This window comes from Hemibagrus wyckioides, linkage group LG09, assembly GCF_019097595.1.
Source record: "Hemibagrus wyckioides isolate EC202008001 linkage group LG09, SWU_Hwy_1.0, whole genome shotgun sequence".
In the NCBI taxonomy this organism is placed as follows: domain Eukaryota; kingdom Metazoa; phylum Chordata; class Actinopteri; order Siluriformes; family Bagridae; genus Hemibagrus; species Hemibagrus wyckioides.
In genome coordinates this window covers 12,697,668-12,718,330 of record NC_080718.1, presented here as the reverse complement: position 1 = coordinate 12,718,330, position 20,663 = coordinate 12,697,668, and the positions used below count along the sequence as shown (strand labels likewise).

General features: G+C 38.7%; 2 protein-coding genes across 16 annotated transcripts in view; both read left to right on the top strand.

The window, feature by feature from the left end:
• The window catches only part of mboat2a (membrane bound O-acyltransferase domain containing 2a), a 66,218-nt gene extending 54,552 nt beyond the window's left edge, over positions 1-11,666 (top strand). For both annotated transcript variants that reach the window (XM_058399235.1, XM_058399234.1), the window contains 6 exons: positions 2,026-2,218; positions 3,019-3,122; positions 3,213-3,277; positions 3,368-3,500; positions 5,422-5,573; positions 7,288-11,666. In XM_058399235.1, coding sequence (XP_058255218.1) covers positions 2,026-2,218; positions 3,019-3,122; positions 3,213-3,277; positions 3,368-3,500; positions 5,422-5,573; positions 7,288-7,456 — 816 coding nt within the window. In that variant the 3' untranslated portion in view covers positions 7,457-11,666. The remainder of the gene's footprint in view (positions 1-2,025; positions 2,219-3,018; positions 3,123-3,212; positions 3,278-3,367; positions 3,501-5,421; positions 5,574-7,287) is intronic.
• A 770-nt stretch (positions 11,667-12,436) lies between these two features.
• kidins220a (kinase D-interacting substrate 220a) overlaps positions 12,437-20,663 on the top strand; it is a 56,617-nt gene continuing 48,390 nt past the window's right edge. For 7 of the 14 annotated variants that reach the window (XM_058398293.1, XM_058398291.1, XM_058398289.1 and 4 more), the window contains exon 1: positions 12,437-12,671. The gene's annotated coding sequence lies outside the window, so the exon portion shown is untranslated. Of the gene's footprint in view, positions 12,672-17,624; positions 17,755-20,663 lie in introns of those variants that run through there. The other 7 variants (XM_058398283.1, XM_058398281.1, XM_058398287.1 and 4 more) reach the window with 3 other exon arrangements.

Genomic DNA, 20,663 nt, shown 5'->3' with positions numbered 1-20,663 from the left:
CCATTCAATTAATTTATTACAAAATTGATGTATCCAGTTATTTATTTATTTAATTTGATTTTATTTATTTATTTTTCAAAAGGATGCATTCTGTTAATCTATAACAGAATGACATCAAATTAATTTATTAATGAATGACACATTTAGTTAATTCATTACAAAATGACATTCAGTTAATTTATAACAGATGCTCAACAATGTCTATTAAGTTAATAAGAAAAAACTGAGCCTATCATGTTCCAGAGAAAACCTGAATGCATAAATCTTGCTGTCCAGAAGACTATATCAGGGCAAATAAAAATCTAAAGGAACAAATTGACCTATTACTGTTACAAAACACTAACACTGGAGACTCCTTTAGTGAATATTAAATAAAGGTCTTTCAGAAAATGCTTGTTGGTCTACAGTACTAGCAGAACTTTTGAAGAAAAAATTCAACCGTGCTGTCAAACAATAAATTGAACTAAATTATTATAAAGCCATTCAAATAAAGATTTGTTTCGGCAGTAGCTCTGACAAAAGTCAAGTTCCCATATTATGCAATAAAGATTTATAGTTATATGCCTCACTTCCTTGTAGGATGTGTTAGAGCTTGTCTGTTACACTGAGCGATCTAGGCTACAGACCAAATCAGTGTTATCTCACAACAACAAAGATCAAACATACACTATATTGCCAAAAGTATTCGCTCACCTGCCTTGACTCGCATATGAACTTAAGTGACATCCCATTCCTAATCCATAGGGTTCAATATGACGTCGGTCCTCCCTTTACAGCTATAACAGCTTCAACTCTTCTGAGAAGGCTGTCCACAAGGTTTAGGAGTGTGTTTATGGGAATTTTTGACCATTCTTCCAGAAGCGCATTTGTGAGGTCACACACTGATGTTGGACGAGAAGGCCTGGCTCTCAGTCTCCTCTCTAATTCATCCCAAAGGTGTTCTATCGGGTTGAGGTCAGGACTCTGTGCAGGCCAGTCAAGTTCATCCACACCAGACTCTGTCATCCATGTCTTTATGGACCTTGCTTTGTGCACTGGTGCACAGTCATGTTGGAAGAGGAAGGGGCCAGCTCCAAACTGTTCCTACAAAGTTGGGAGCATGGAATTGTCCAAAATGTCTTGGTATGCTGAAGCATTCAGAGTTCCTTTCACTGGAACTAAGAGGCCAAGCCCAGCTCCTGAAAAACAACCCCACACCATAATCCCCCCTCCACCAAACTTTACACTTGGCACAATGCAGTCAGACAAGTACCGTTCTCCTGGCAACCGCCAAACCCAGACTCGTCCATCAGATTGCCAGATGGAGAAGCGCGATTCGTCACTCCAGAGAACGCGTCTCCACTGCTCTAGAGTCCAGTGGCGGCGTTCTTTCACCACTGCATCCGACGCTTTGCATTGCACTTGGTGATGTATGGCTTGGATGCAGCTGCTCGGCCATGGAAACCCATTCCATGAAGCTCTCTGCGCACTGTTCTTGAGCTAATCTGAAGGCCACATGAAGTTTGGAGGTCTGTAGCGATTGACTCTGCAGAAAGTTGGCGACCTCTTCGCACTATGCGCCTCAGCATCCGCTGACCCCGCTCCGTCAGTTTACGTAGCCTACCACTTCGTGGCTGAGTTGCTGTCGTTCCCAAACACTTCCACGTTCTTATAATACAGCTGACAGTTGACTGTGGAATATTTAGGAGCGAGGAAATTTCACGACTGGATTTGTTGCACAGGTGGCATCCTATCACAGTTCCACGCTGGAATTCACTGAGCTCCTGAGAGCGACCCATTCTTTCACAAATGTTTGTAAAAACAGTCTGCATGCCTAGGTGCTTGATTTTATACACCTGTGGCCATGGAAGTGATTGGAACACCTGATTCTGATTATTTGGATGGGTGAGCGAATACTTTTGGCAATATAGTGTATATCCAGGTTATTTAACCAAGATATTATAAAAATCTCACTGAGAAACAATTCCATACACACTACCATCAGTGATTAGTACCCAGGCTGACTGGAGCTACTTGTTGTTTCAGAGAGACGTACTGGTGAAGCTGGGCACTTGTGCTCTTTGCCTGCTGGTCTACCTTATGTTCTATCGCATATGTCCTGTGGATCGCGTCATTGACGACCCATACATCAACTCCCAGCCCTTTTACCTGCGCATCTTCTACCTCTACCTGTCCATGCTCTGTCTGCGGCCTAAGTACTATTTCGTATGGACACTGGGTGAGTGAAGCAGCTGCTGCTCAACATATGAAAATGTGTTTTATGTTATGATGATGCGATGCTGCCCTCTTGTGTCCAAAAAAGGAACTCTTCATATAGTACTTTTTAAGAAGAGGATATGCCTTGTATAAACTTTTACTATAATAATGACGTGTTATAGAAGAGACTTCATTCAATAATAAAAAAAAGTAACAATGTGTGATGGGGTTTGCTGTTATAGGAAAGTAATCAACACCTTGGTGGTTTGATGCAGCCCTACCAAAGCAAAGTTACTGATATTAACCCGGCTTGATCATTTTCCAATCAGTTTTATTCCTTTTATGACAGCAGTTTGCCAGTGATTATGGTTTTAATGAATGAACATGGTGTTTTTGTTATTTTTTTGGTCATCATGCAACAAAAAGCCTCAGTGTAGATACCAATGAAGAGGATGTTATAACTGGACAATAAACAGTGGTCATGCTACATTACTACACTATTTATAAAGTAGCTACTGTCACATTACTAAAAAAATTTAGTTAGTAATGCCGCTACTTTTAACAACTTTTTACCTTTAACTATTCCTCAAAAATGCTTTTAGTGTTGTGGAGCATCTGAGCGATCGTTTGCTCACTAGCCATTTTTTCTCTGCACACATTTGTCATGTTACCAAGAAACTAAGTAAATTTTAAATCAATAAATGTTAATGTTAATAAATGTTAAATAAACTCTATACGGAAAGCTTCACCATATCAACAATGATTTGTATATTGTGTGTTGTTACTATAGATTTATTTATTCTCTTCTGCTTTTTCTTTCAGCTGACGCGATAAACAATGCTGCTGGTTTTGGCTTCAACGGTTACTATAAAGACGGCACCCCAAGATGGGACCTGATATCAAACTTGAGAATACTGGACATAGAGGTTTGAGCAAGTCATGCAGTTCAAAATTTCTGATTTCTATTGTCTCTAAGAAGCTAATGGGCGTCTTTGTTCTCTCTGGTTTACCTGCAGCTTGCGACAAGCTTCAAGACATTCCTCGACAACTGGAACATTCAGACAGCACTTTGGCTTAAAAGGTACATTTTTGTTAATGTGAAATATTCTGTTACTGCTGTCAGGTTACGTTTGTGCTCACACTTTAATCGTGTTGTGTATGTTACCTGTAGGGTATGTTATGAGCGCTGTCCATACCACCAAACAGCAGCCACCTTCCTGCTGTCCGCTATATGGCACGGGGTCTACCCAGGATATTACTTGACCTTCGTAACAGGCACCGTCATGACACTGGCAGCCCGGGCAGTAAGTATCACTGATGGGGAGAGACAAATAATATGGTCAAATTAATTGGTTTATTATTTATTTTTCTACCACAGCACCGTTGAATTTCCAGTTCGGACTGGTCAGAAGTTATTGACTAAGATTTTTTAACACATTTACTTTTTGCACACCTGCTGACTGTTTACTGGTCAGCGTTATCTTTATGCATCTGTCCGGTATCTGTCGTTTAGTTTATTGTATTGTCTGTTTGCGCTGTCTCTCGTCTTGCACTGTTTGCACACATGCACAGTAAGATAAGATAAGATAAGATGAGATAGAACTTTGTTAAAGGAGAAGTTCACTTCCAGAACAAAAGTCACCCCTTTGTCATCCAAGATGATTACGTCTTTCTTTCTTCAGTCGAAATCCTTTAGTCAGAGATTGTTTCAGATAACACGAAAAAATAAATATAAATGAAATAATCTATATATACAAACTTATTCAAAGTACAAAAAAGGTGCGAGGGAACTAGAACATATTGCACATAATAAGATATTGCACATGATGTGATATTTAAGTCAATAGGTTCATTTTTTCTCACACTCTTTAGCCCTAGTTTTGTGTTGTTTTATGTAGCTCTGTGTTTTATGTAGGGTCCTGGACAACAATAAAAGCCTCTTGACTCTTGAGGCCAAAAAAATGAATTTGTGCCTGTTTTGGGGTTTCCATATTCAGCTATGAATTTCTTCCTGTCATGTCACACTCCACAGTTGTGATTAATGGCTTATATGAAAGGAGACACTCAGGGTTTGAAATTGTTTCAAATGTTTCTGTCGAGGTGAATGGTGATCTCAAACCCGTTTCAGCTCTCTAAGTGCTTGCTCATAAGCATCTAAAATGTGAAGGTGTCCTCTTCAGTCAGTAAAATTCTGAGGTAAAAACATCTCACACTGAAAGCCAACAGTTTCCTGACTCATTTTAGATCAGACTTAAGTAATTACCGATTGAAAATGGCTGATAACACGATGACCATTCCACCAGCAGAGAGGTATACCAGCATACTGGTAAAAAAGAGTGTTACACAGCAGCTCTGACTTCCACAGGGACGTGTACTATAACCTCTCTACATAAATTATTGATATGGTGAAGAGACATCTTTGGAAGGAGTCTCCAGTGTCAGCACTTATATAGCTGTCATAGGCACTTATCAGGACAGAAGCCTTTGCAGTGTCTCTATATCATGATATTTTTTATTTTATTATCTACTAAAGAGTGAAAAGGAACGATCAGAGCTCATACATCATATTTCTTCAGCAAGTGGGCATTATTTTTGTAAATAACAGCACGGCAGTAACTTCCGACTGTAATGTAATGTCCATATAAATATGCTTGATGTTTCTAAGATCTAAACACCTCACACGCAGGGACTCGTACTGTGGACTATCTACTTAGTCTAAGACTAATAAACAGATATGGTGATAGATGGTGCTCCTCTCCAGTTTGTCTTACACCACCCATATTTGTTGATTATTTTCCTGTAGCAGCATGCTATACTTTGCATCACTCCTCACATATCATTTGTAGCATCTTTGCGTTTTGCCTTTAGACCCCAAAACCTTGATATCCAATGCAGCTTCAGTGATTCGGTTGAGGATTACTTTCCGACTGCTTGTCTGTAATGATGGATGTTGTTGAAGTTTCTTTCTGTGTCAGAGGAATTGAGTCAGGCGGCGGAAAAGGGACCTTTAAATGTCAAGTCACATCAATACAATGTGCAGCGAAGAAGCTCAGAGCTCGTTAATTCAGTAAAAGTCAACATATTGTCTGCTTTGTTATTCCCTAATAGGCAGTGATCTATTATTCAGGGCAGGTCAAAAAAGCCGCACTTACAATCTGCCTACGGAAAAAATAATGGTGTAATATTCTTTTTTATCATTAATAAATGTTTGTCTTGTCTCTTTAGGTAAGACATAACGTAAGACAGTACTTCCTGGGCTCCTCTACACACAAGCTCATCTATGACGTGATTACGTGGGCCAGCACGCAGATCGCTATATGCTACACAGTGGTACCATTCGTAGTGTTGGCGGTTGGACCTTCACTGAAGTTTTACTGGTGAGTTTAACCGAACAACAGCTTAAGGTGATGCCGAGAAAATCACATGCACTCTCTCTGCTGCTAGATTTCACAGAAGTGAACAAACGCGTAATAAACCAAAGCCAAGATGGCTTAGGAGAGCGATTATCGCTGACAGAGGTGAAACAGAGAGCAGGGTTTTGTCTCTGTCTGCCGCAGCAACACCATTAATCAGATAGTTTTAGGGCTAGTGTTCAAGGGAAGAGCTGGTTTATGGCCCGTGTCGAGACCAAGGAAATCTATGGTGGTAATTTGTAGCGTTATTAAATTTCCCCCAGAATGTTATAAAGAACGCTTATTAAACCAGACAATGAGAAGAGCGATGATGATGATTGGTGTGCTGGGTGAGCTGAAGGGGATACGAGACCAGCCAGGAGAGTAGGAAAGATGCTAGTGCAGGAGGTACTGTATGAGCTTTATCTTCAAACAAACATCAAGATATGATGAAAATACATTCATTACCTTAACAGTGGTGAGATTTCATGCTCCATATCATGTTCCCCTTGTTTGGTCATTTTATATCAAACATCTAAGGCAGGAGACATCAAATGTCAGACCATGGTTTACATAGTTATTTCAGCGGAATTTAGTTTTCTTAACATGAACCAGATAAGCTTTTGCAGCAACTCCTCAGAAAGAGAGAGAAGACAGAGACAGAGAGAGTGAAGACAGAGAGATGAGAGAGACAGAGAGAGATTAGAGAGATAGAGATAGACAGAGAGAAAAGACAGAGATAGATGAGAGATACACAGAGAGAGAGATGAGAGAGACAGAGAAAGAAGAGAGAGACAGAGAGAAAAGAGAGAGACAGAGAGAAATGAGAGAGAAGACAGACACAAAGAGAAGAGAGACAGAGGGAGAAGAGAGAGAGAGAGACAGAGAGAGATGGAGGGAGAGAAAAAGTGAAGTGAAGTGAAGTGAGGTCACTATCATACTGGGCCATGTATAACACTTCATAGTAGCCGTATTCAGAAAGTTGTAAAATGTATTAAAGGTCAGGTTATATAAAATACCCCACTCCTCTTGCTAAACTTAGAGCTGGATAAGCAACTGATATGACTGAAAGGTATCATCAATTAACATTTAACGATTAGTTCGTGGCTATAATTGTTTCTTTGCGTTTGTAATTAATTTGTTTTTATAATAATTATTTATTAATAAATAATTGTAATAATTGCGTTTGTTTCTATTTGTTTAAAATAATTACTGCAATGGTAGAAATAAATCACACACACAGTATAGACACACTTCAGTTACTGAACAATGTTTTTGTTCTGCAAGCTTCATATCTGACTGAATGTATTAGAGTATATAAAGTGTCTGTTATCCCATGATGCACCAGTGCACTGAACTGATCAGACATTTGTTTACTTCTCATGTCATCAAATTTACTATTCAGAGCAGAAAGGAGAAATGAAATAATGAAATACTTTAAGTTTCTGATCTCTCTTTCTCTCTCTCTCTCTCTATGCTTCTCATTCTCTCTATCTCTATGCCCCCCCCTCTATGTCTCTGTTTCTCTCTCTCTCTCTCTCTCTCTCTGCCTCTCTATGCCCATCTCTATGCCCATCTATCTCTACGTCTCTGTTTCTCTTTCTCTCTGTGTCTCTGTCTGTTTCTGTATCTCTCTCTCTCTCTCTCTCTCTCTCTCTCTCTATCTCTATGTCTCTGCACCCCCTCATCTATCTCTCAGGTCATGGTACTACCTTCTGCACGTGATCTGTGCCCTGCTGGTCCTAGCCCTTCCTGTGAAGCACAGGTCATCACGTGAGAAGCTGCAGGAAAAACAGAACCGGCCAGCAGAGGCGAGCGACTTCTCCAGCACAGACAGCAACTGCAACCAGAAAGAGAAAACGTCCTGAAAGATCCGGACGCACACGTCCCTCCACCTCGTACAACTCAGAGCTGTGGAGAACTCGCATCAAGACCGACGAGCCAGAGCGGCTCTTTTCTCTCCCTCCAACCTAACCCGAAAGGGATGTTACTAAAACGTGATTAAGGACAGATGAACGAGTGCGGTGAGCCTCAGAGAATGACACTGGGGCTGATTGTGCTTCAGTTTACAATGGGGAAAAAAAATAAATCCTTGGCCAGTTCGAGGCTTTAATTGGTCGCAGTGATTTGCTAACAAGAGGAATCGATTGGGTCTTAATGGAGCTTAACAAATACAAGTTGCCTTAAAAACCCTCTATTTACTATCCAGTGCTCAGCAGACTGGCATTCGAGGAAGGAACATTTGAGACCAGCTCTCGCAGTACTTAGAGGGTTTTGTTTTAACCATCAACTATTCAACAATATACTTGTTTTTTTTTTGGTTTGTTTGTTTTTTTGTGGGGGGTTTTGATAAAGAAATTGATTTGATGCCAATCTCTCATAAGCCTTATAGCTTCCTGTTTTAAGCGGTGGTCTCTTCTTTAGATGATCTTGCTCTGTTGATCTGTTCAAGACAAATCTGCTGCTGTCAAACTTCATTTGGAACGAAGGGAAACTTCCTTCTAAACGATCGTCATTTCTTTTTATGGGGTTTGTTTAAGGGCTTTCTGTTCAAGGAAACTCACTTTAGAAGCTTTTCGCGTCTCTGCCATTACAGTCGTTATCGTCTGACGTCACCGAGACCGTGTATCGTGGTGTATTTGCTAGGAACTTAGAGCTTTTTACAGTACAACCGGATTTTTGTATTCTAGATTCTTTTTTCTACAGCTGCACGTTAAAAGGAAGGACCGTCGCATCGTTTGCGTCCTTGTTTACTATTACGGCGTACGTTCAGCATCGGTCTATATCCAACAGTTCAGATCAAATTTGATCAGGAGTCTGAGGGATGTTTGGCACTTGGGGGTCTTCAAGGACACCTTGGTCGAGTGTTTAGTCTTATGGTTAGTCCTACGATTTGTTTTGTACGTGTAACGGTGGAAAGGCCCAGCGGATGGGAAGTAGAAGTGTTAGCAGCAGATGCAGTAGAGATATCAGTAGTGTTTGAGTTAAACATCACAGTTGAGATTGACAAGATCGAAACAACAAGTTTTAGTAAGAACATGCACAAACAAACCGGCGTGGCAAATACAGAAGCACATTTCTGCGACATTAGAAACACATTTCCTTCAGCATCTCGTTATTACGAGAAAAGCATCTTGAAACTACAAGACATAAAGAAAAAAATTATTAATATTACAAGAAAACCAATTCAGATTATGAAAAAAAAAAAAATAAAATACATGAAAGCCTAGCTATTATGAGAAAATTATAGGATAATTATTTTTGATTATTATGTTATCATGAAAACTATTTTGTTATTGCGATTAATTGTTTTTTTAATAATTGTTTTTCTTAATAATAAGCTGTTTTTCTATAATAATGTGATCTTCATTATGAGCTTTTCTCATCATAATAACAAGATTTTCTCATTGTTTTATGTAATGGTTTCTCCTAATAAGAGGAATATTGTCTTGTAACAATGAGATATCTTCCACAACAGAAGATTTCTTGTAATAACGAGATGCTGATGATAGAGATCGTGTTGCAGGAATGTACTTCTATAAGCTCACGCTTGGCCAGTTAATAAGTAGCTGATTGATTATGCCGTATGTATTGGTTTCCGTATCCGATAATGTAAAACCAGCCATCAGGGAACTTTTTAGTTTACAGTAACATTATATCGTATTTCCAATCTCCTGTCTAGGTGAATCGTTTACCCCTGTATTTGACGCTTATATAAATCCATCTATGTTCAAATACCTAAAGACGTCATTGTGTCGGAATCAAACGAAATGAAACACTTAGCTTTTTGACTTCGTTCGCTTATCAGCACTGAGGAACAGCTGCCCCAAAGGCTGCAGGAAAAGAACCAGTAGATTATCTATCGTTTAAGCGAGACAAGTGTTCCAACCACATGACCAGCACATCAATGCCAAACTGCTTCGTATGTCCAAAGTGCCAAATCGCTGCACTGTGCACGCTATCTGGCTGAAAGCACACACTCACTGTGTTTCCACATTGCGCAACAGGGTGAGAGGTTTTGCACTAAACAAAATTTGGAAGAATGGCTCATTTGGTTCTAGAAACGAAAGATATTTTTAACTAAAAGAAAAATGATTTAAAGATATGGAGAAATTTCGGTTCTCTCTGCCATTTTTTTTTTTTTTTTGCACTTTTAGGAGGACGTTGTGTGGCTCTGAAGGAGACAATTCCAGAATAATACAGGAGAATATCATGAGGAATTCTTTTATTATTATTATTTTTTTTTTTTTTTGTTTGTTTCTTGAAATGTTGCAGTGGTAAAAAACACAGAATTTAAAGATTAAAGATAACATTACAATGCAAATTTATATCAAGAAGGTTTTTTTTTTGGGTGTGTGTTATTTTTTATTTTTATTTTTTAATGTATATTCATAAATGCAGACCATGACATTGTCCACATCTTTAAGTTTGAATGTGTGTGAACATTTGTCTGGTGTATATACTGACCATTTGTTCGAGTTTGTGTTTGTCGAGCCTAACAGCTGTTTGTCAGTCAGATGTCCGGCACTTTGGCGAGCTCCGTGTTATGAGTATATCGTCACCTGGTTTTATTCTGCTACTGGAATGGAGTCCTAGTCATATGTTTCACACTGTCATCTCTCACAGGACATCCAATGTGTCACGAATGGAAGAACGTGCTGAGAGTCTACTGTAAGTCAGGATCAGTTTTTCCACCCCCACTTTACCGGCCACTTTATTAGGAACACTCACTGATGCAGCGTTCTCATCAGCCAGTCATGTGGCAGCAGCACGACACAGAAAAAGTCATAGAGATGCAGGTCAACAGCTTCAGTGATATTCACATCAAACATGAATAAAGACTATGTGTTAGCTATGTGACTTGAACAGTACCATGGCTGTTCGAGTATTTCACAGAACTGTCACTCACGCAATGTTTTGGGGTTTTTTTTGTGGAGACTTTTGTGTGTGATAATCCCAGGAATTCAGCAGTTTTTCAATCACAAGCCACGATCACAGAAATCCCACTTTTTCCTCATTCCGATGGTTCGATTTGAACATTTACTGAAGCTTTTAGCCTGTATCTGCATGATTTTATCCACTGCATCGCTGCTGCCACACGACTGGCTAATTAAAGAGTTGCACATACAGTATAAAGCAGGTGTTCCTAATAAAGTGGAACATCATATAGAAAGCCGCACAAGTATTACACAGTGTCCCCTAAACTGATTTTAATCCATTATATGTAGTTAGTGTTTACTGGCTTATCAGGTTTGTCTTTTCCTTGACTGTTATATCAGCAGGTTCGAGCGCTGAGACTAAACTTCGGCTAAAGTGCAGCTGAGATGTAAGTCCATATGTAGATCTAATAAAAAGCTAAATGTGTGATGTTGCAGCAAACGTCCAAAAACCTGAATGAACAGAAAGCCAGTATCACAGCCAGCAGATGGCAGATGGGCAGGTCATTTATTGTGTGTCCCAAAAACCTTTATCTGTTGTATCCATTTATATAAAACCTGTACACTTTTTTACGACTTTCACATTTTTTCTCATCATGATATCAGGCATTGCATGATGGATACGATACCTTTGCTCTGGGACAGGGTCGGTTTGTTAGTTGCGGTCCACAATGCAGTTTATGGGTTGTTTTAATTTTGATTTTTTTTTTTTTGTCTATGTGCTTTGACATTTCTGCAAAGCCCAAAGATGTCTTTTTAAATTTGTAATGTATTGTGATTACTTATTATTTACATCATGATCATCATAATGTCAGATGGAGAATAAACAATGTTTGCCTTTGTGGGATTTGTTTAACCATTGTCAGTCTTTTTTCTGGGGAATGATCAAGAATTTATTTTATTATTAGTATTATTATTATTATTATTATGGTTTTTTTTTTTTTGTTTTGTTTTTTTAATCTGGCTGACCATTATTCTGAGATTGTTCTTCACACGTTTTTTCTAAACACTGTGATTTTTACCTCATCCAGATTATATTTTAAAGAAATAACTATAACATTCTATCGAGTCTAGGAAGTCGCTCCATCCTGTATCGTACGTCTTGTGTGTTTTGGCAGTGAGCTACTGATTTAATCAGATGATTAAAAATGTTTATGGAACGTGTTTCTAGTGAAGAGAGACTTCTTTTTTAATATTGCATATATATGTGTGTGTGAGTACGGTGAATGGCTGCTATCTCAATAACAGACGTGTGCACCCGTGCAAAAATGTTTGGGAAATGCTCAAACATGGATAATGTCCAATCATGCCGGAAATATTCTGCTCTCATACTTGCAGAGAAAAATGAACCAAGACATTTAGTAGGCTGTGAGATGAAATGAACCAAGACGTGTTAGGTTTCCAGATTATTCATCATCACATAAAAAAAAGACCAAAAAAAAAAAAACATTGTAGCATCATAATATATTGAAAATGAAGAAAACGTATCAGGTTAAAACTTTGCGTCTCCCCTTCTGAAAGGAATATATGTTTTAAAGTAATTGATTTACACTTTAGCACATCATAAGGTCAGGGTCTGAAGATCCAAAGGGTCAAAGCAAAACTTGAAATAAATAAATAAATAAATAAATAAATAAATAGAGAAAAATAGAGAAAAAATAGAGAAATCAATTGATTTTGCCTTTCATTGTTTCCTTGCATTAAGCTACTTTTTTAGCCTTTAACCTCTTGGGTATTGTGCAGTAAGTAAATCCTAAAATATATAAAACAAACATTTTACACTTATGTTTTTCAGAAAACCCATGCAGACCTTTGTATTAAACTGCAGACTTGAGTGGGCGGGGACCTAGAGAATCCAATGTAAGCCCCGCCCCCTGTCGCATACTAGCGTACTAAATAGAACGTCAATAGAAAGTAAAGGCTGTGTGCTGCGCTGTGAGTACTATTTACATACACTGTGCAGTGGGAGAGTATGTTTTTGACATAGGCTTTAATAAGACCACCCTGCTGTACAAAATGGCTGTGCTTCTGTAGGCAAACAAGTGGAACACGCTGAAGACTCAACAGCCAGAAGTCTTCCACTGACTGGACAAGGGAGGGGGGGAGTGGGGGGTCATTAGCGTTGCTTCTGACCACTGGAGAAAAAGTAAGTTGACCGCTATCTCTATCTGACGGCACTTGAGCAGCCACAGGACGTTGAATCGAGTCGGATTGTTATCGTGTGTTGTTTACGTGTTTGACAGCAAAAAAAAACCAAAGTGTAAACATCTGTAATAAGTTGTTTTTTTTTTGTTGTTTTTTTTTTTTAAAAAAAAGCTTTTAATAGATTAAGATCGGTCCGGTTCTCAGGATGACTTAAAAAAAAGGTGTTACACGTCATCACGTGACTAATCAATGCCGGGCTCGTGCTTGACCATATGTAGTGAAATGTGTGCTTTTCTCTGAGACTCTTGTGGTTTGCTGCTAAAACTCACAAATAGTGTATGTGGCATAAGACGTATGTTAGTTTTCACTGCTATTTCTTCTGTAACAGCAGGAGGAACTGTGTTGTGACACACACACACACACAGCATGGAAACACATCCTCAGCATCCATGTTCTGTGGCCACCATGCCTAATTTAGCTGAAGGTTTATATTTAGGGAACAATTTGGAAATCTTTGTCCAAAGTCCAAAACTGATGAGCAGTCAGTTTTTTTTAAGGCTCAGGGCAGCAGTGTAAAAGTCCAGGAAAAAAGAAATCAAAGAAACTCGTCTGGAACATTACATTGACTCAGTCAGTACGTTTACATTCAACCGGATAATCCGTTAGTAATCAGGTTCATAGCTCAATCGGTTTGAAAAAGGCTTCATGTGAACACCTCATTCGATCCAATTGAAATTTTCGGATCGAAAAGGTTGGTGTCGATCTGACATACAATGGTGAAAAGAAAGAAAAAAAAATAGCCATGGAATGTGACAGTTTTCCTAATCGGAATATAAAATACTTTGCGCACATGCTCAGTGCAGTGGTGTGAATGTGACATCAGCCACTTTGCACTTTCACAGACGTTTAGTTTGGAATATACATCGATCAGGTATAACATTATGAGCAACTGCCTAATATTGTGTTGGTCCCTCTTTTTCTGCCAAAACAGCCCTGACCCATCATGCACTGTGTATTTTGACACTTTTCTATCAGAACCAGCATTAACTTCTTCGGCAATTTGATCAACAGTAGCTCGTCTGTTGGATTGGCTCACATGGGCCAGACTTCTCTCCCATTGTGCATCAATGAGCCTTGGCCGCCCATGACGATGTCGCTGGTTCACCACTGTTCCTTCCTTGGACCATTTTTGATAGATACTGACCACTGCAGACCGGGAACACCCCACAAGAGCTGCAGTTTTGGAGATGCTCTGATGGCTGAGTCGTCTAGCCGTCACAATTTGGTCCTTGTCAAACTCGCTCAAATCCTTACGCTTGCCCATTTTTCCTGCTTCTAACACATCAACTTTGAGGACAAACTGTTCACTTGCTGCCTAATATATCCCACCCACTAACAGGTGCCATGATGAGGAAATCATCAGTCTTATTCACTTCACCTGGCAGTGGTCATAATGTTATGCCTGATCGGTGTATGAATCAGATTGCAGTGGTCAGGGTTCATATAAACAGTGCTTTTAGAATCTGCATACTGATTGATGAAAATGGGTGCATGTAAACGTAACTATTGCTAAAGTGAAGGAACTTAAAGGAGCAGTTTGTAATATCTTGTAAGAATTTGTTGATCTCATCATATTTAACTGGCAGCATACATTTATTATATGAAAAAAAAAACTATAATTATAAATTATACATTTTAGCAGCTTTACAAGTTTCTAAATGGACACTAGATATTTTACAATCATAAATAAAAGAGGAATTCACCCTGTCAATCAACATAAGAAGACACAAAATAGCTTTAAATATTGCTTACTCATTTTTCCTTTTTCCCTTTATCTTGCTTTTTCCATACTTCCTATATGACTAACTCTGAAAATCCCCCAACTCCAATCCACCCTGTGACACAGGAACATATTCACTGTTAGAACAAATCTGAAATAAATATCTCTTGCCCTCCTGTGGGCACTAGCTCCAGGCTCCCTAGTTTGATGCTGACCTCGGGTTACTCTCTGTGTGGAGTGTGTTTCTTTTGGGCTCTCGAATTTCATTCAACCTTCAAAAAACATTCAGGTTCGTAGATTATCTGTGCTGAATAGCTCCTAGTTGTGAAATTTTGAAAGTATGTGTACTTGGTTCCCTGTGATGAACAGGGTGTGATTCCACCTCATGGATAAGCTCAGGGTCCACACTGACCACTGACTTACAGAAGATGAATGAATAGATGGAGTATAACATATAGATATACTACTTATTTGGTCTGCTACAGTGCCAGCAAGTCAGCTCTTTCTGCTTCTGTGTAATCTCTGGAAATTTTATGTAGTTGTATATTGTATATATGAGTGTGTATCTGCTTATACACTGATCAGCCATAACATTATGAGCAGTGACCAGTGAAGTGAATAAGACTGATTATCTCCTCATCATGGCACCTGTTAGTGGGTGGGATATATTAAGCAGCAAGTGAACATTTTATCCTCAATGTTGATGTGTTAGAAGCAGGAAAAATGGGCAAGTGTAAGGATTTGAGCGAGTGAGACAATTGTGATGGCTAGACGACTGGATCAGAGCATCTCCAAAACCGCAGCTCTTGTGGGGTGTATCCGGTCTGCAGTGGTCAGTATCTATAAAAAGTGTCCAAGGAAGGAACAGTGGTAAACCGGTGACAGGGTCATGGGCGGCCAAGGCTCATTTATGTACGTGGGGAGTGAAGGCTGGCCCGTGTGATCCGATCCAATAGATGAGCTACTGTTGCTCAAATTGCTGAAGAAGTTAATGCTGGTTCTGATAGAAATGTGTCAGAATACACAGTGCATGATGGGTCAGGGCTGTTTGGCAGCAAAAGGGGGACCAACACAATATTAGGCAGGTGGTCATGCTATGTTATTCCTGGTATGTGTATATACACCATATTTGATTCGGACAATACAAACTAGTGTTTTCTTGTGTTGGAGTAAACATCTTGATAATTATATCTATACAAATATTCTTTGCCATTTACTTTAGAAATGATTCGTGAATGATGATTTTATTCCTTGCTTTATACACAGTGGTGTTCAGTACAAATAAATGTCTGTAGAAAGTTTCAAAAGTATCAAGCACTAGTCCTATAAAAAACCAAATTGTCTTTAAATCTGGTTAAATAAATAAATCTGGTTGATTGATAGAGGTGGATCCTTTGGCCTTTTTTATGGTTCTAAAATACTTAAAGTCTCTGTTAGTCTAAAGTCCACCTAAAGTCTTCTGTGTACATTTTTCAAGCCTAGAAAGAAATCATGTAAGCAGCCAGATCTGATCTGCTCAGCTCTTCACGCTTTTCCTTAAGAGGCAAACATTCAGAAAACATTCAGAACAGGAAGCGTGAGGGAGGACTTATGCAGGCCAAACACCAATGCAAGTTTTGGTGAAATGATGCTTAATAAATGAACGCTATGGCAGGATGAAGTAGTGTGAGGTGCTTAGGCAGTGTGATTTTATATTGCCATATTGGCATTAACATTATGAATGAAGTCCAGCTCTTTAGACCTCAAACACAAAAAGGAAAGATTTAAGGGAGTTTCTAGTCCAGATTAATGCTAGACTGTATGGAAATCTGACTTATGATATATTGATATTGCTATTGATTGCACAGCTGCTCAGACGTCAGAACCTAATCGTTAATAAACCTTGGTCCACTAAGATGACCCCGAACAGGGAGAAGCCGGAAGAACAACAACTATGCTGCCAAAGATGGTAGAAGATTGGGTGTGTGTACGGTGTGTTTTTCATTTCAAAAGAAAAATGGGCTTTTTTTTGCATAATAAAAATAGTTTCGAATATAATTTCCCAAAAATCAAATATTAAATATTAATTAATCTAAAATATTTGCTTTAAAAAAATATCTGCTTAAGATAGACTTCCAATACTTTACTTTACAATAGTAATGTATTCTTTTTCATAAAATCTATGTTACAAAATAAGATTAAGCGCATTTTGATATCATTTTGGTGTCATTTTGGGTAAATATTTTCAGGTAAAATATTTGTATTTGGACAAATGTCACCTACTTTCTGTTTTAATAAGTAAAATCAATATTTAATCAATAGATCAGGCATTACCAGCAGTCTTTAATTTAACCTCTGACATGCTGCTAGTTAACTAGTACTTGCTGATCCCAATTTTCTGAAGAATCTAGAATGATGAAAACAAGCAAAAGACATTTTCCACAGATTTGGGCCAAGAGAACACACATTCAGTCAAAACCCTCTGCGATTCACGTGTGTTGAACATGACTAGAGCTTATTGCTTATGTGTCTTTACTGATGCTTGCAGTTTCGCCAATTCAAGTAGTTTTCCACGAAAATAAAAACGAACAACTCTGCAAGTTGCATCGCAATTTTGTAAAAAGCTGCAACAAAGTTGAGCTTTTTCGGCCACAGCTGTCACTAAGAAAGTTCTGCAGCTGGATTGATTTTTGTATTATTTATAGTTTTAAAAGTTAAAAAGAATGAAAATCTCGAATTGAATGATTCTTGAGGTTTCACTTCATGTACTTTGCTCTAAAAAGGTAAAATTGCTGCAAGAAATCTGTCCACCATATGCGTATCTCAAACAAGGCTGAAGATTGGCTGAAGTTTTGCACACAGCAGTTCTCTCTCTCTAATTCCTTCATTTATATTCTTTCGCTTTGACCTTTTTTTTCTTTCATTTATGTCTTTTGCCTTTGAGTTTATAATATTCATGCCAGCACTACATTGCGTATTTGAGCAGAGAGAGAAAGTGATGCTGCATGACCGATGATGCTGGTGTGGTGTGGAGCTTTAATGTATGTTAATCCTGGCACGTGTTGGCATTGGGTCATGTCAGGCGAGGAGGAGGCGAAGGGGTGTTGCTCTGTTTGGAAGAGGAGAAGAGGGGCGTGGTCATGGATGAAAGGAGGAGGGGAGTTATTGTCCGGAAGAGTGGAGGTGGGGCATTAATATATTCAGGAGGACAGAGGAGGGTCGTTACTCTTTCATCCCTGAGCGAGCCTCATTAGTTACAGTAGCGTGCACTCTGAGAGACAGCGAGAGAGCATCAGCAGCACACAGCGCTGGCGGAAATCACAAGGTGAGGTCGAGGGTTTTGCACACAGAAGACGTTTTGAGTGATTTAGGAATATTGATTGTGTTATCTGTACTGCTGTGTGTTGTGGCTTTGTGCTTAGCAGTGGTGTGTGGGGAAGGGAGCTTGGGGTTGAACCTTGCTCCGTCAATATTAGGCCGAGGAGATCATCCGCTCAGCTGATTGGCCCTCGGCAGGCATCATGAGAGCACTTACACAGGAGGGAGCAGCTGCTCTGGGGCACTACAGGGTGTGTCAGGGCATCAGAGCTACAGACAAAAGCACAGCATGATTTTGATATCTTTTTTTTTTTCAGCTGAATGTGGTTATTTGACCTGTGAGCTTTTATAGCCGAATCAGCACTTTTCTTTCCTGTTTCTTTAATATTGGTGAACATGTAGCCCCGTTTATTTTAGGACTTAGAAATTTGAGGAAGGATATATTCTAGCTTTTAAACACTGAATCAGCTGAGAGTTTTAAGGGTTTATTGATATAGCCTGTGTGTAGTGCTATAAATGCTTTATTTAGTGTAAGTTATTTGGGGGAACAGTTTGGGAGCAAATTTGTTTTGTAATATTGCTGTTGTCTTGGACTTTTCACACAGTTAGAAATGGCACTGTTTAGAAAGGTAAAATAGGGCAGTTGGGATCAGTGACCTTCGAACCTGGACAGGATGTGACTGTGAATCCTTTGTACACTTATCCACAAAAGTTTCACCTCCCATAATTTGTGATTGAAAGCAATATCTCTGTCTTACAATTTCAGGATTTGTCAGCTTTTAACGTGGATGGATCCTGCAACAAGTCCGAATGTTAAACAGCTATGCTCAAATATTAGACGTTGATCTAGCCGAGGGTTTACAGGGTTTACTGATAAATGTGCAATGTAAGAAACATGCTGTAGATGACCATTTAGAGGACATAATGCACTACTGGGGCAAATGAGTCCATGGTCAGGCTCCCTACCAGCAGCGTTAATGGACTTGGTAATCATGATAAGCAGAATGAAGGCATTATACAGCAGCTTGGTTTCACTTGTCTTTTTCCTGTTCTGCTGTTTGCTTATTTAATGCAAATGTAGACTGGATAATAATAATAATAATAATAATAATAATAATAATAATAATAATATGGATAGAAACATTAATTTACATCGATCCATACAGAAATAAAGGGTAGTCAGAGATAAGGTAAAATAGACAAATAATGAAGTAAAATTAGAAGAAAATCGATAACAATATAAAATATAAAAAAAACCTACATTTTTCTTGCATTACAGCAAGCAATACTGCCTCAATACTTCACTTTAAGTTAGCTGTTCAAAATGTAGCTGGTCTTCAGTAAAATTTCAAGGCAACTACACTGACGTTACATCTACGACTGCTGTTTCTAAATAATAATGAACTGAAACTGACCGATTTGCTGACCTCGGCTCTTTTCTAACGCGGTGACGTTAATAGAAATGTTCATAAGGGTAAACTCTATCACTGACCTTGAGCTCAGTAATGGTATTTCTCAGTTAAATTTGATTCTTCTAGCACTTTCAACAATTGACATTATCACAAAGTTCAACCGTTTTTGACAGAAATAGAATTATTTCTAATTTGTCTACCAAGGTGATTCCTAATTTTAAAAAAAAGTAATGTGGGCATATAGACGACAACAATTCAAGCATGTTACAGTTAATACCGAGAGCATTCAATGCCGCTCGGAAGAACACGGAAGAGTTCGGAGGAAGTAATATCACGCAAGCAAGAGTGCAGTTACACGGAATCTAGCAAGAGTGCAATTATATTGATTATATTAAGAGCACAGTTATACTATATATATATATCAAGTGTGCAGTTATATTGATTTATCAGCATGACTTTATTCAACCATAGGCACAAGGCCGCAAGTAATCACACCCAGTATTCAGTGTGAGGGAGAGACTGCTGTTATACAGTCTTATAAATAAGAAATAAATACTGACCAACATACATTTCATAAATTTTTTGATCTACATTGATTTGTACATGTTAAAGGAGTGAAAACCAACATGTTGAGTGGGGTTAAGGTCAGGGCTCTGTGCAAGTCACTTGAGTTCTTCTTCATGCTGGAACAGGTTTGGGAAAATTAAAGCTACAACATACAAAGACATTCTGTACAATTGTGGGGCAACAGTTTGGGGATGGAAAAAACATACAGGCATGATGGTCAGGTGCAAGCATTTGCCATATAGTGTATTATGACAAGTAAGTAACTGCTCTGTAACTAATTTTAATATCTGTTTTTTTTAGTGGTAGTGTTGCAAACAGAGATTTGGAGGAAAGTGCCTCAGTTTTCGCGATACAATCGGCTCCCTAATTATTGACCCTTTTGATAAAGCTGGGCAAATATGTGAATGTCTTTTCTAGTTAATTAGCTTAACCTCCTGAGGAAAATATGTGAGAAATCCAACCTTTAACCTTGAATTTTCAGCATTCTTCTTCCTATAAGGATTTCTGAGATTGGTGAATACAGAGTAAGGTATTCGAGACCACTTCTCAATACACAGGTTTTTTAGAAGGGTTTAGTTTAGAGACTCGGGTTGCCACGTTAAAAGCTTCAATCCGCAGTCATTGGATATAAGATTTGGATCATTGTCTTGCTGGAAGATTCAGTCATGACCCAGTTGGAAGATATTTTTATTTAAATCTCCAACTAAATCTCCAGAGTCCAGTATGTATTATATCCTAACAAGTGCTACAAGAGCTTTGGTGGAAGAAACAAGTCCCTCATCACCACAGATCCATTTACTTTTCCATTTACTTACATTTACAGCATTTGGCAGACGTCCTTATCCAGAGCGATGTACAAAAGTTCTTTGACTCTCTATCAATGAATACATCAACACTGGTACACTAGGTCACAGACTTTGGATACCATCGATATAAA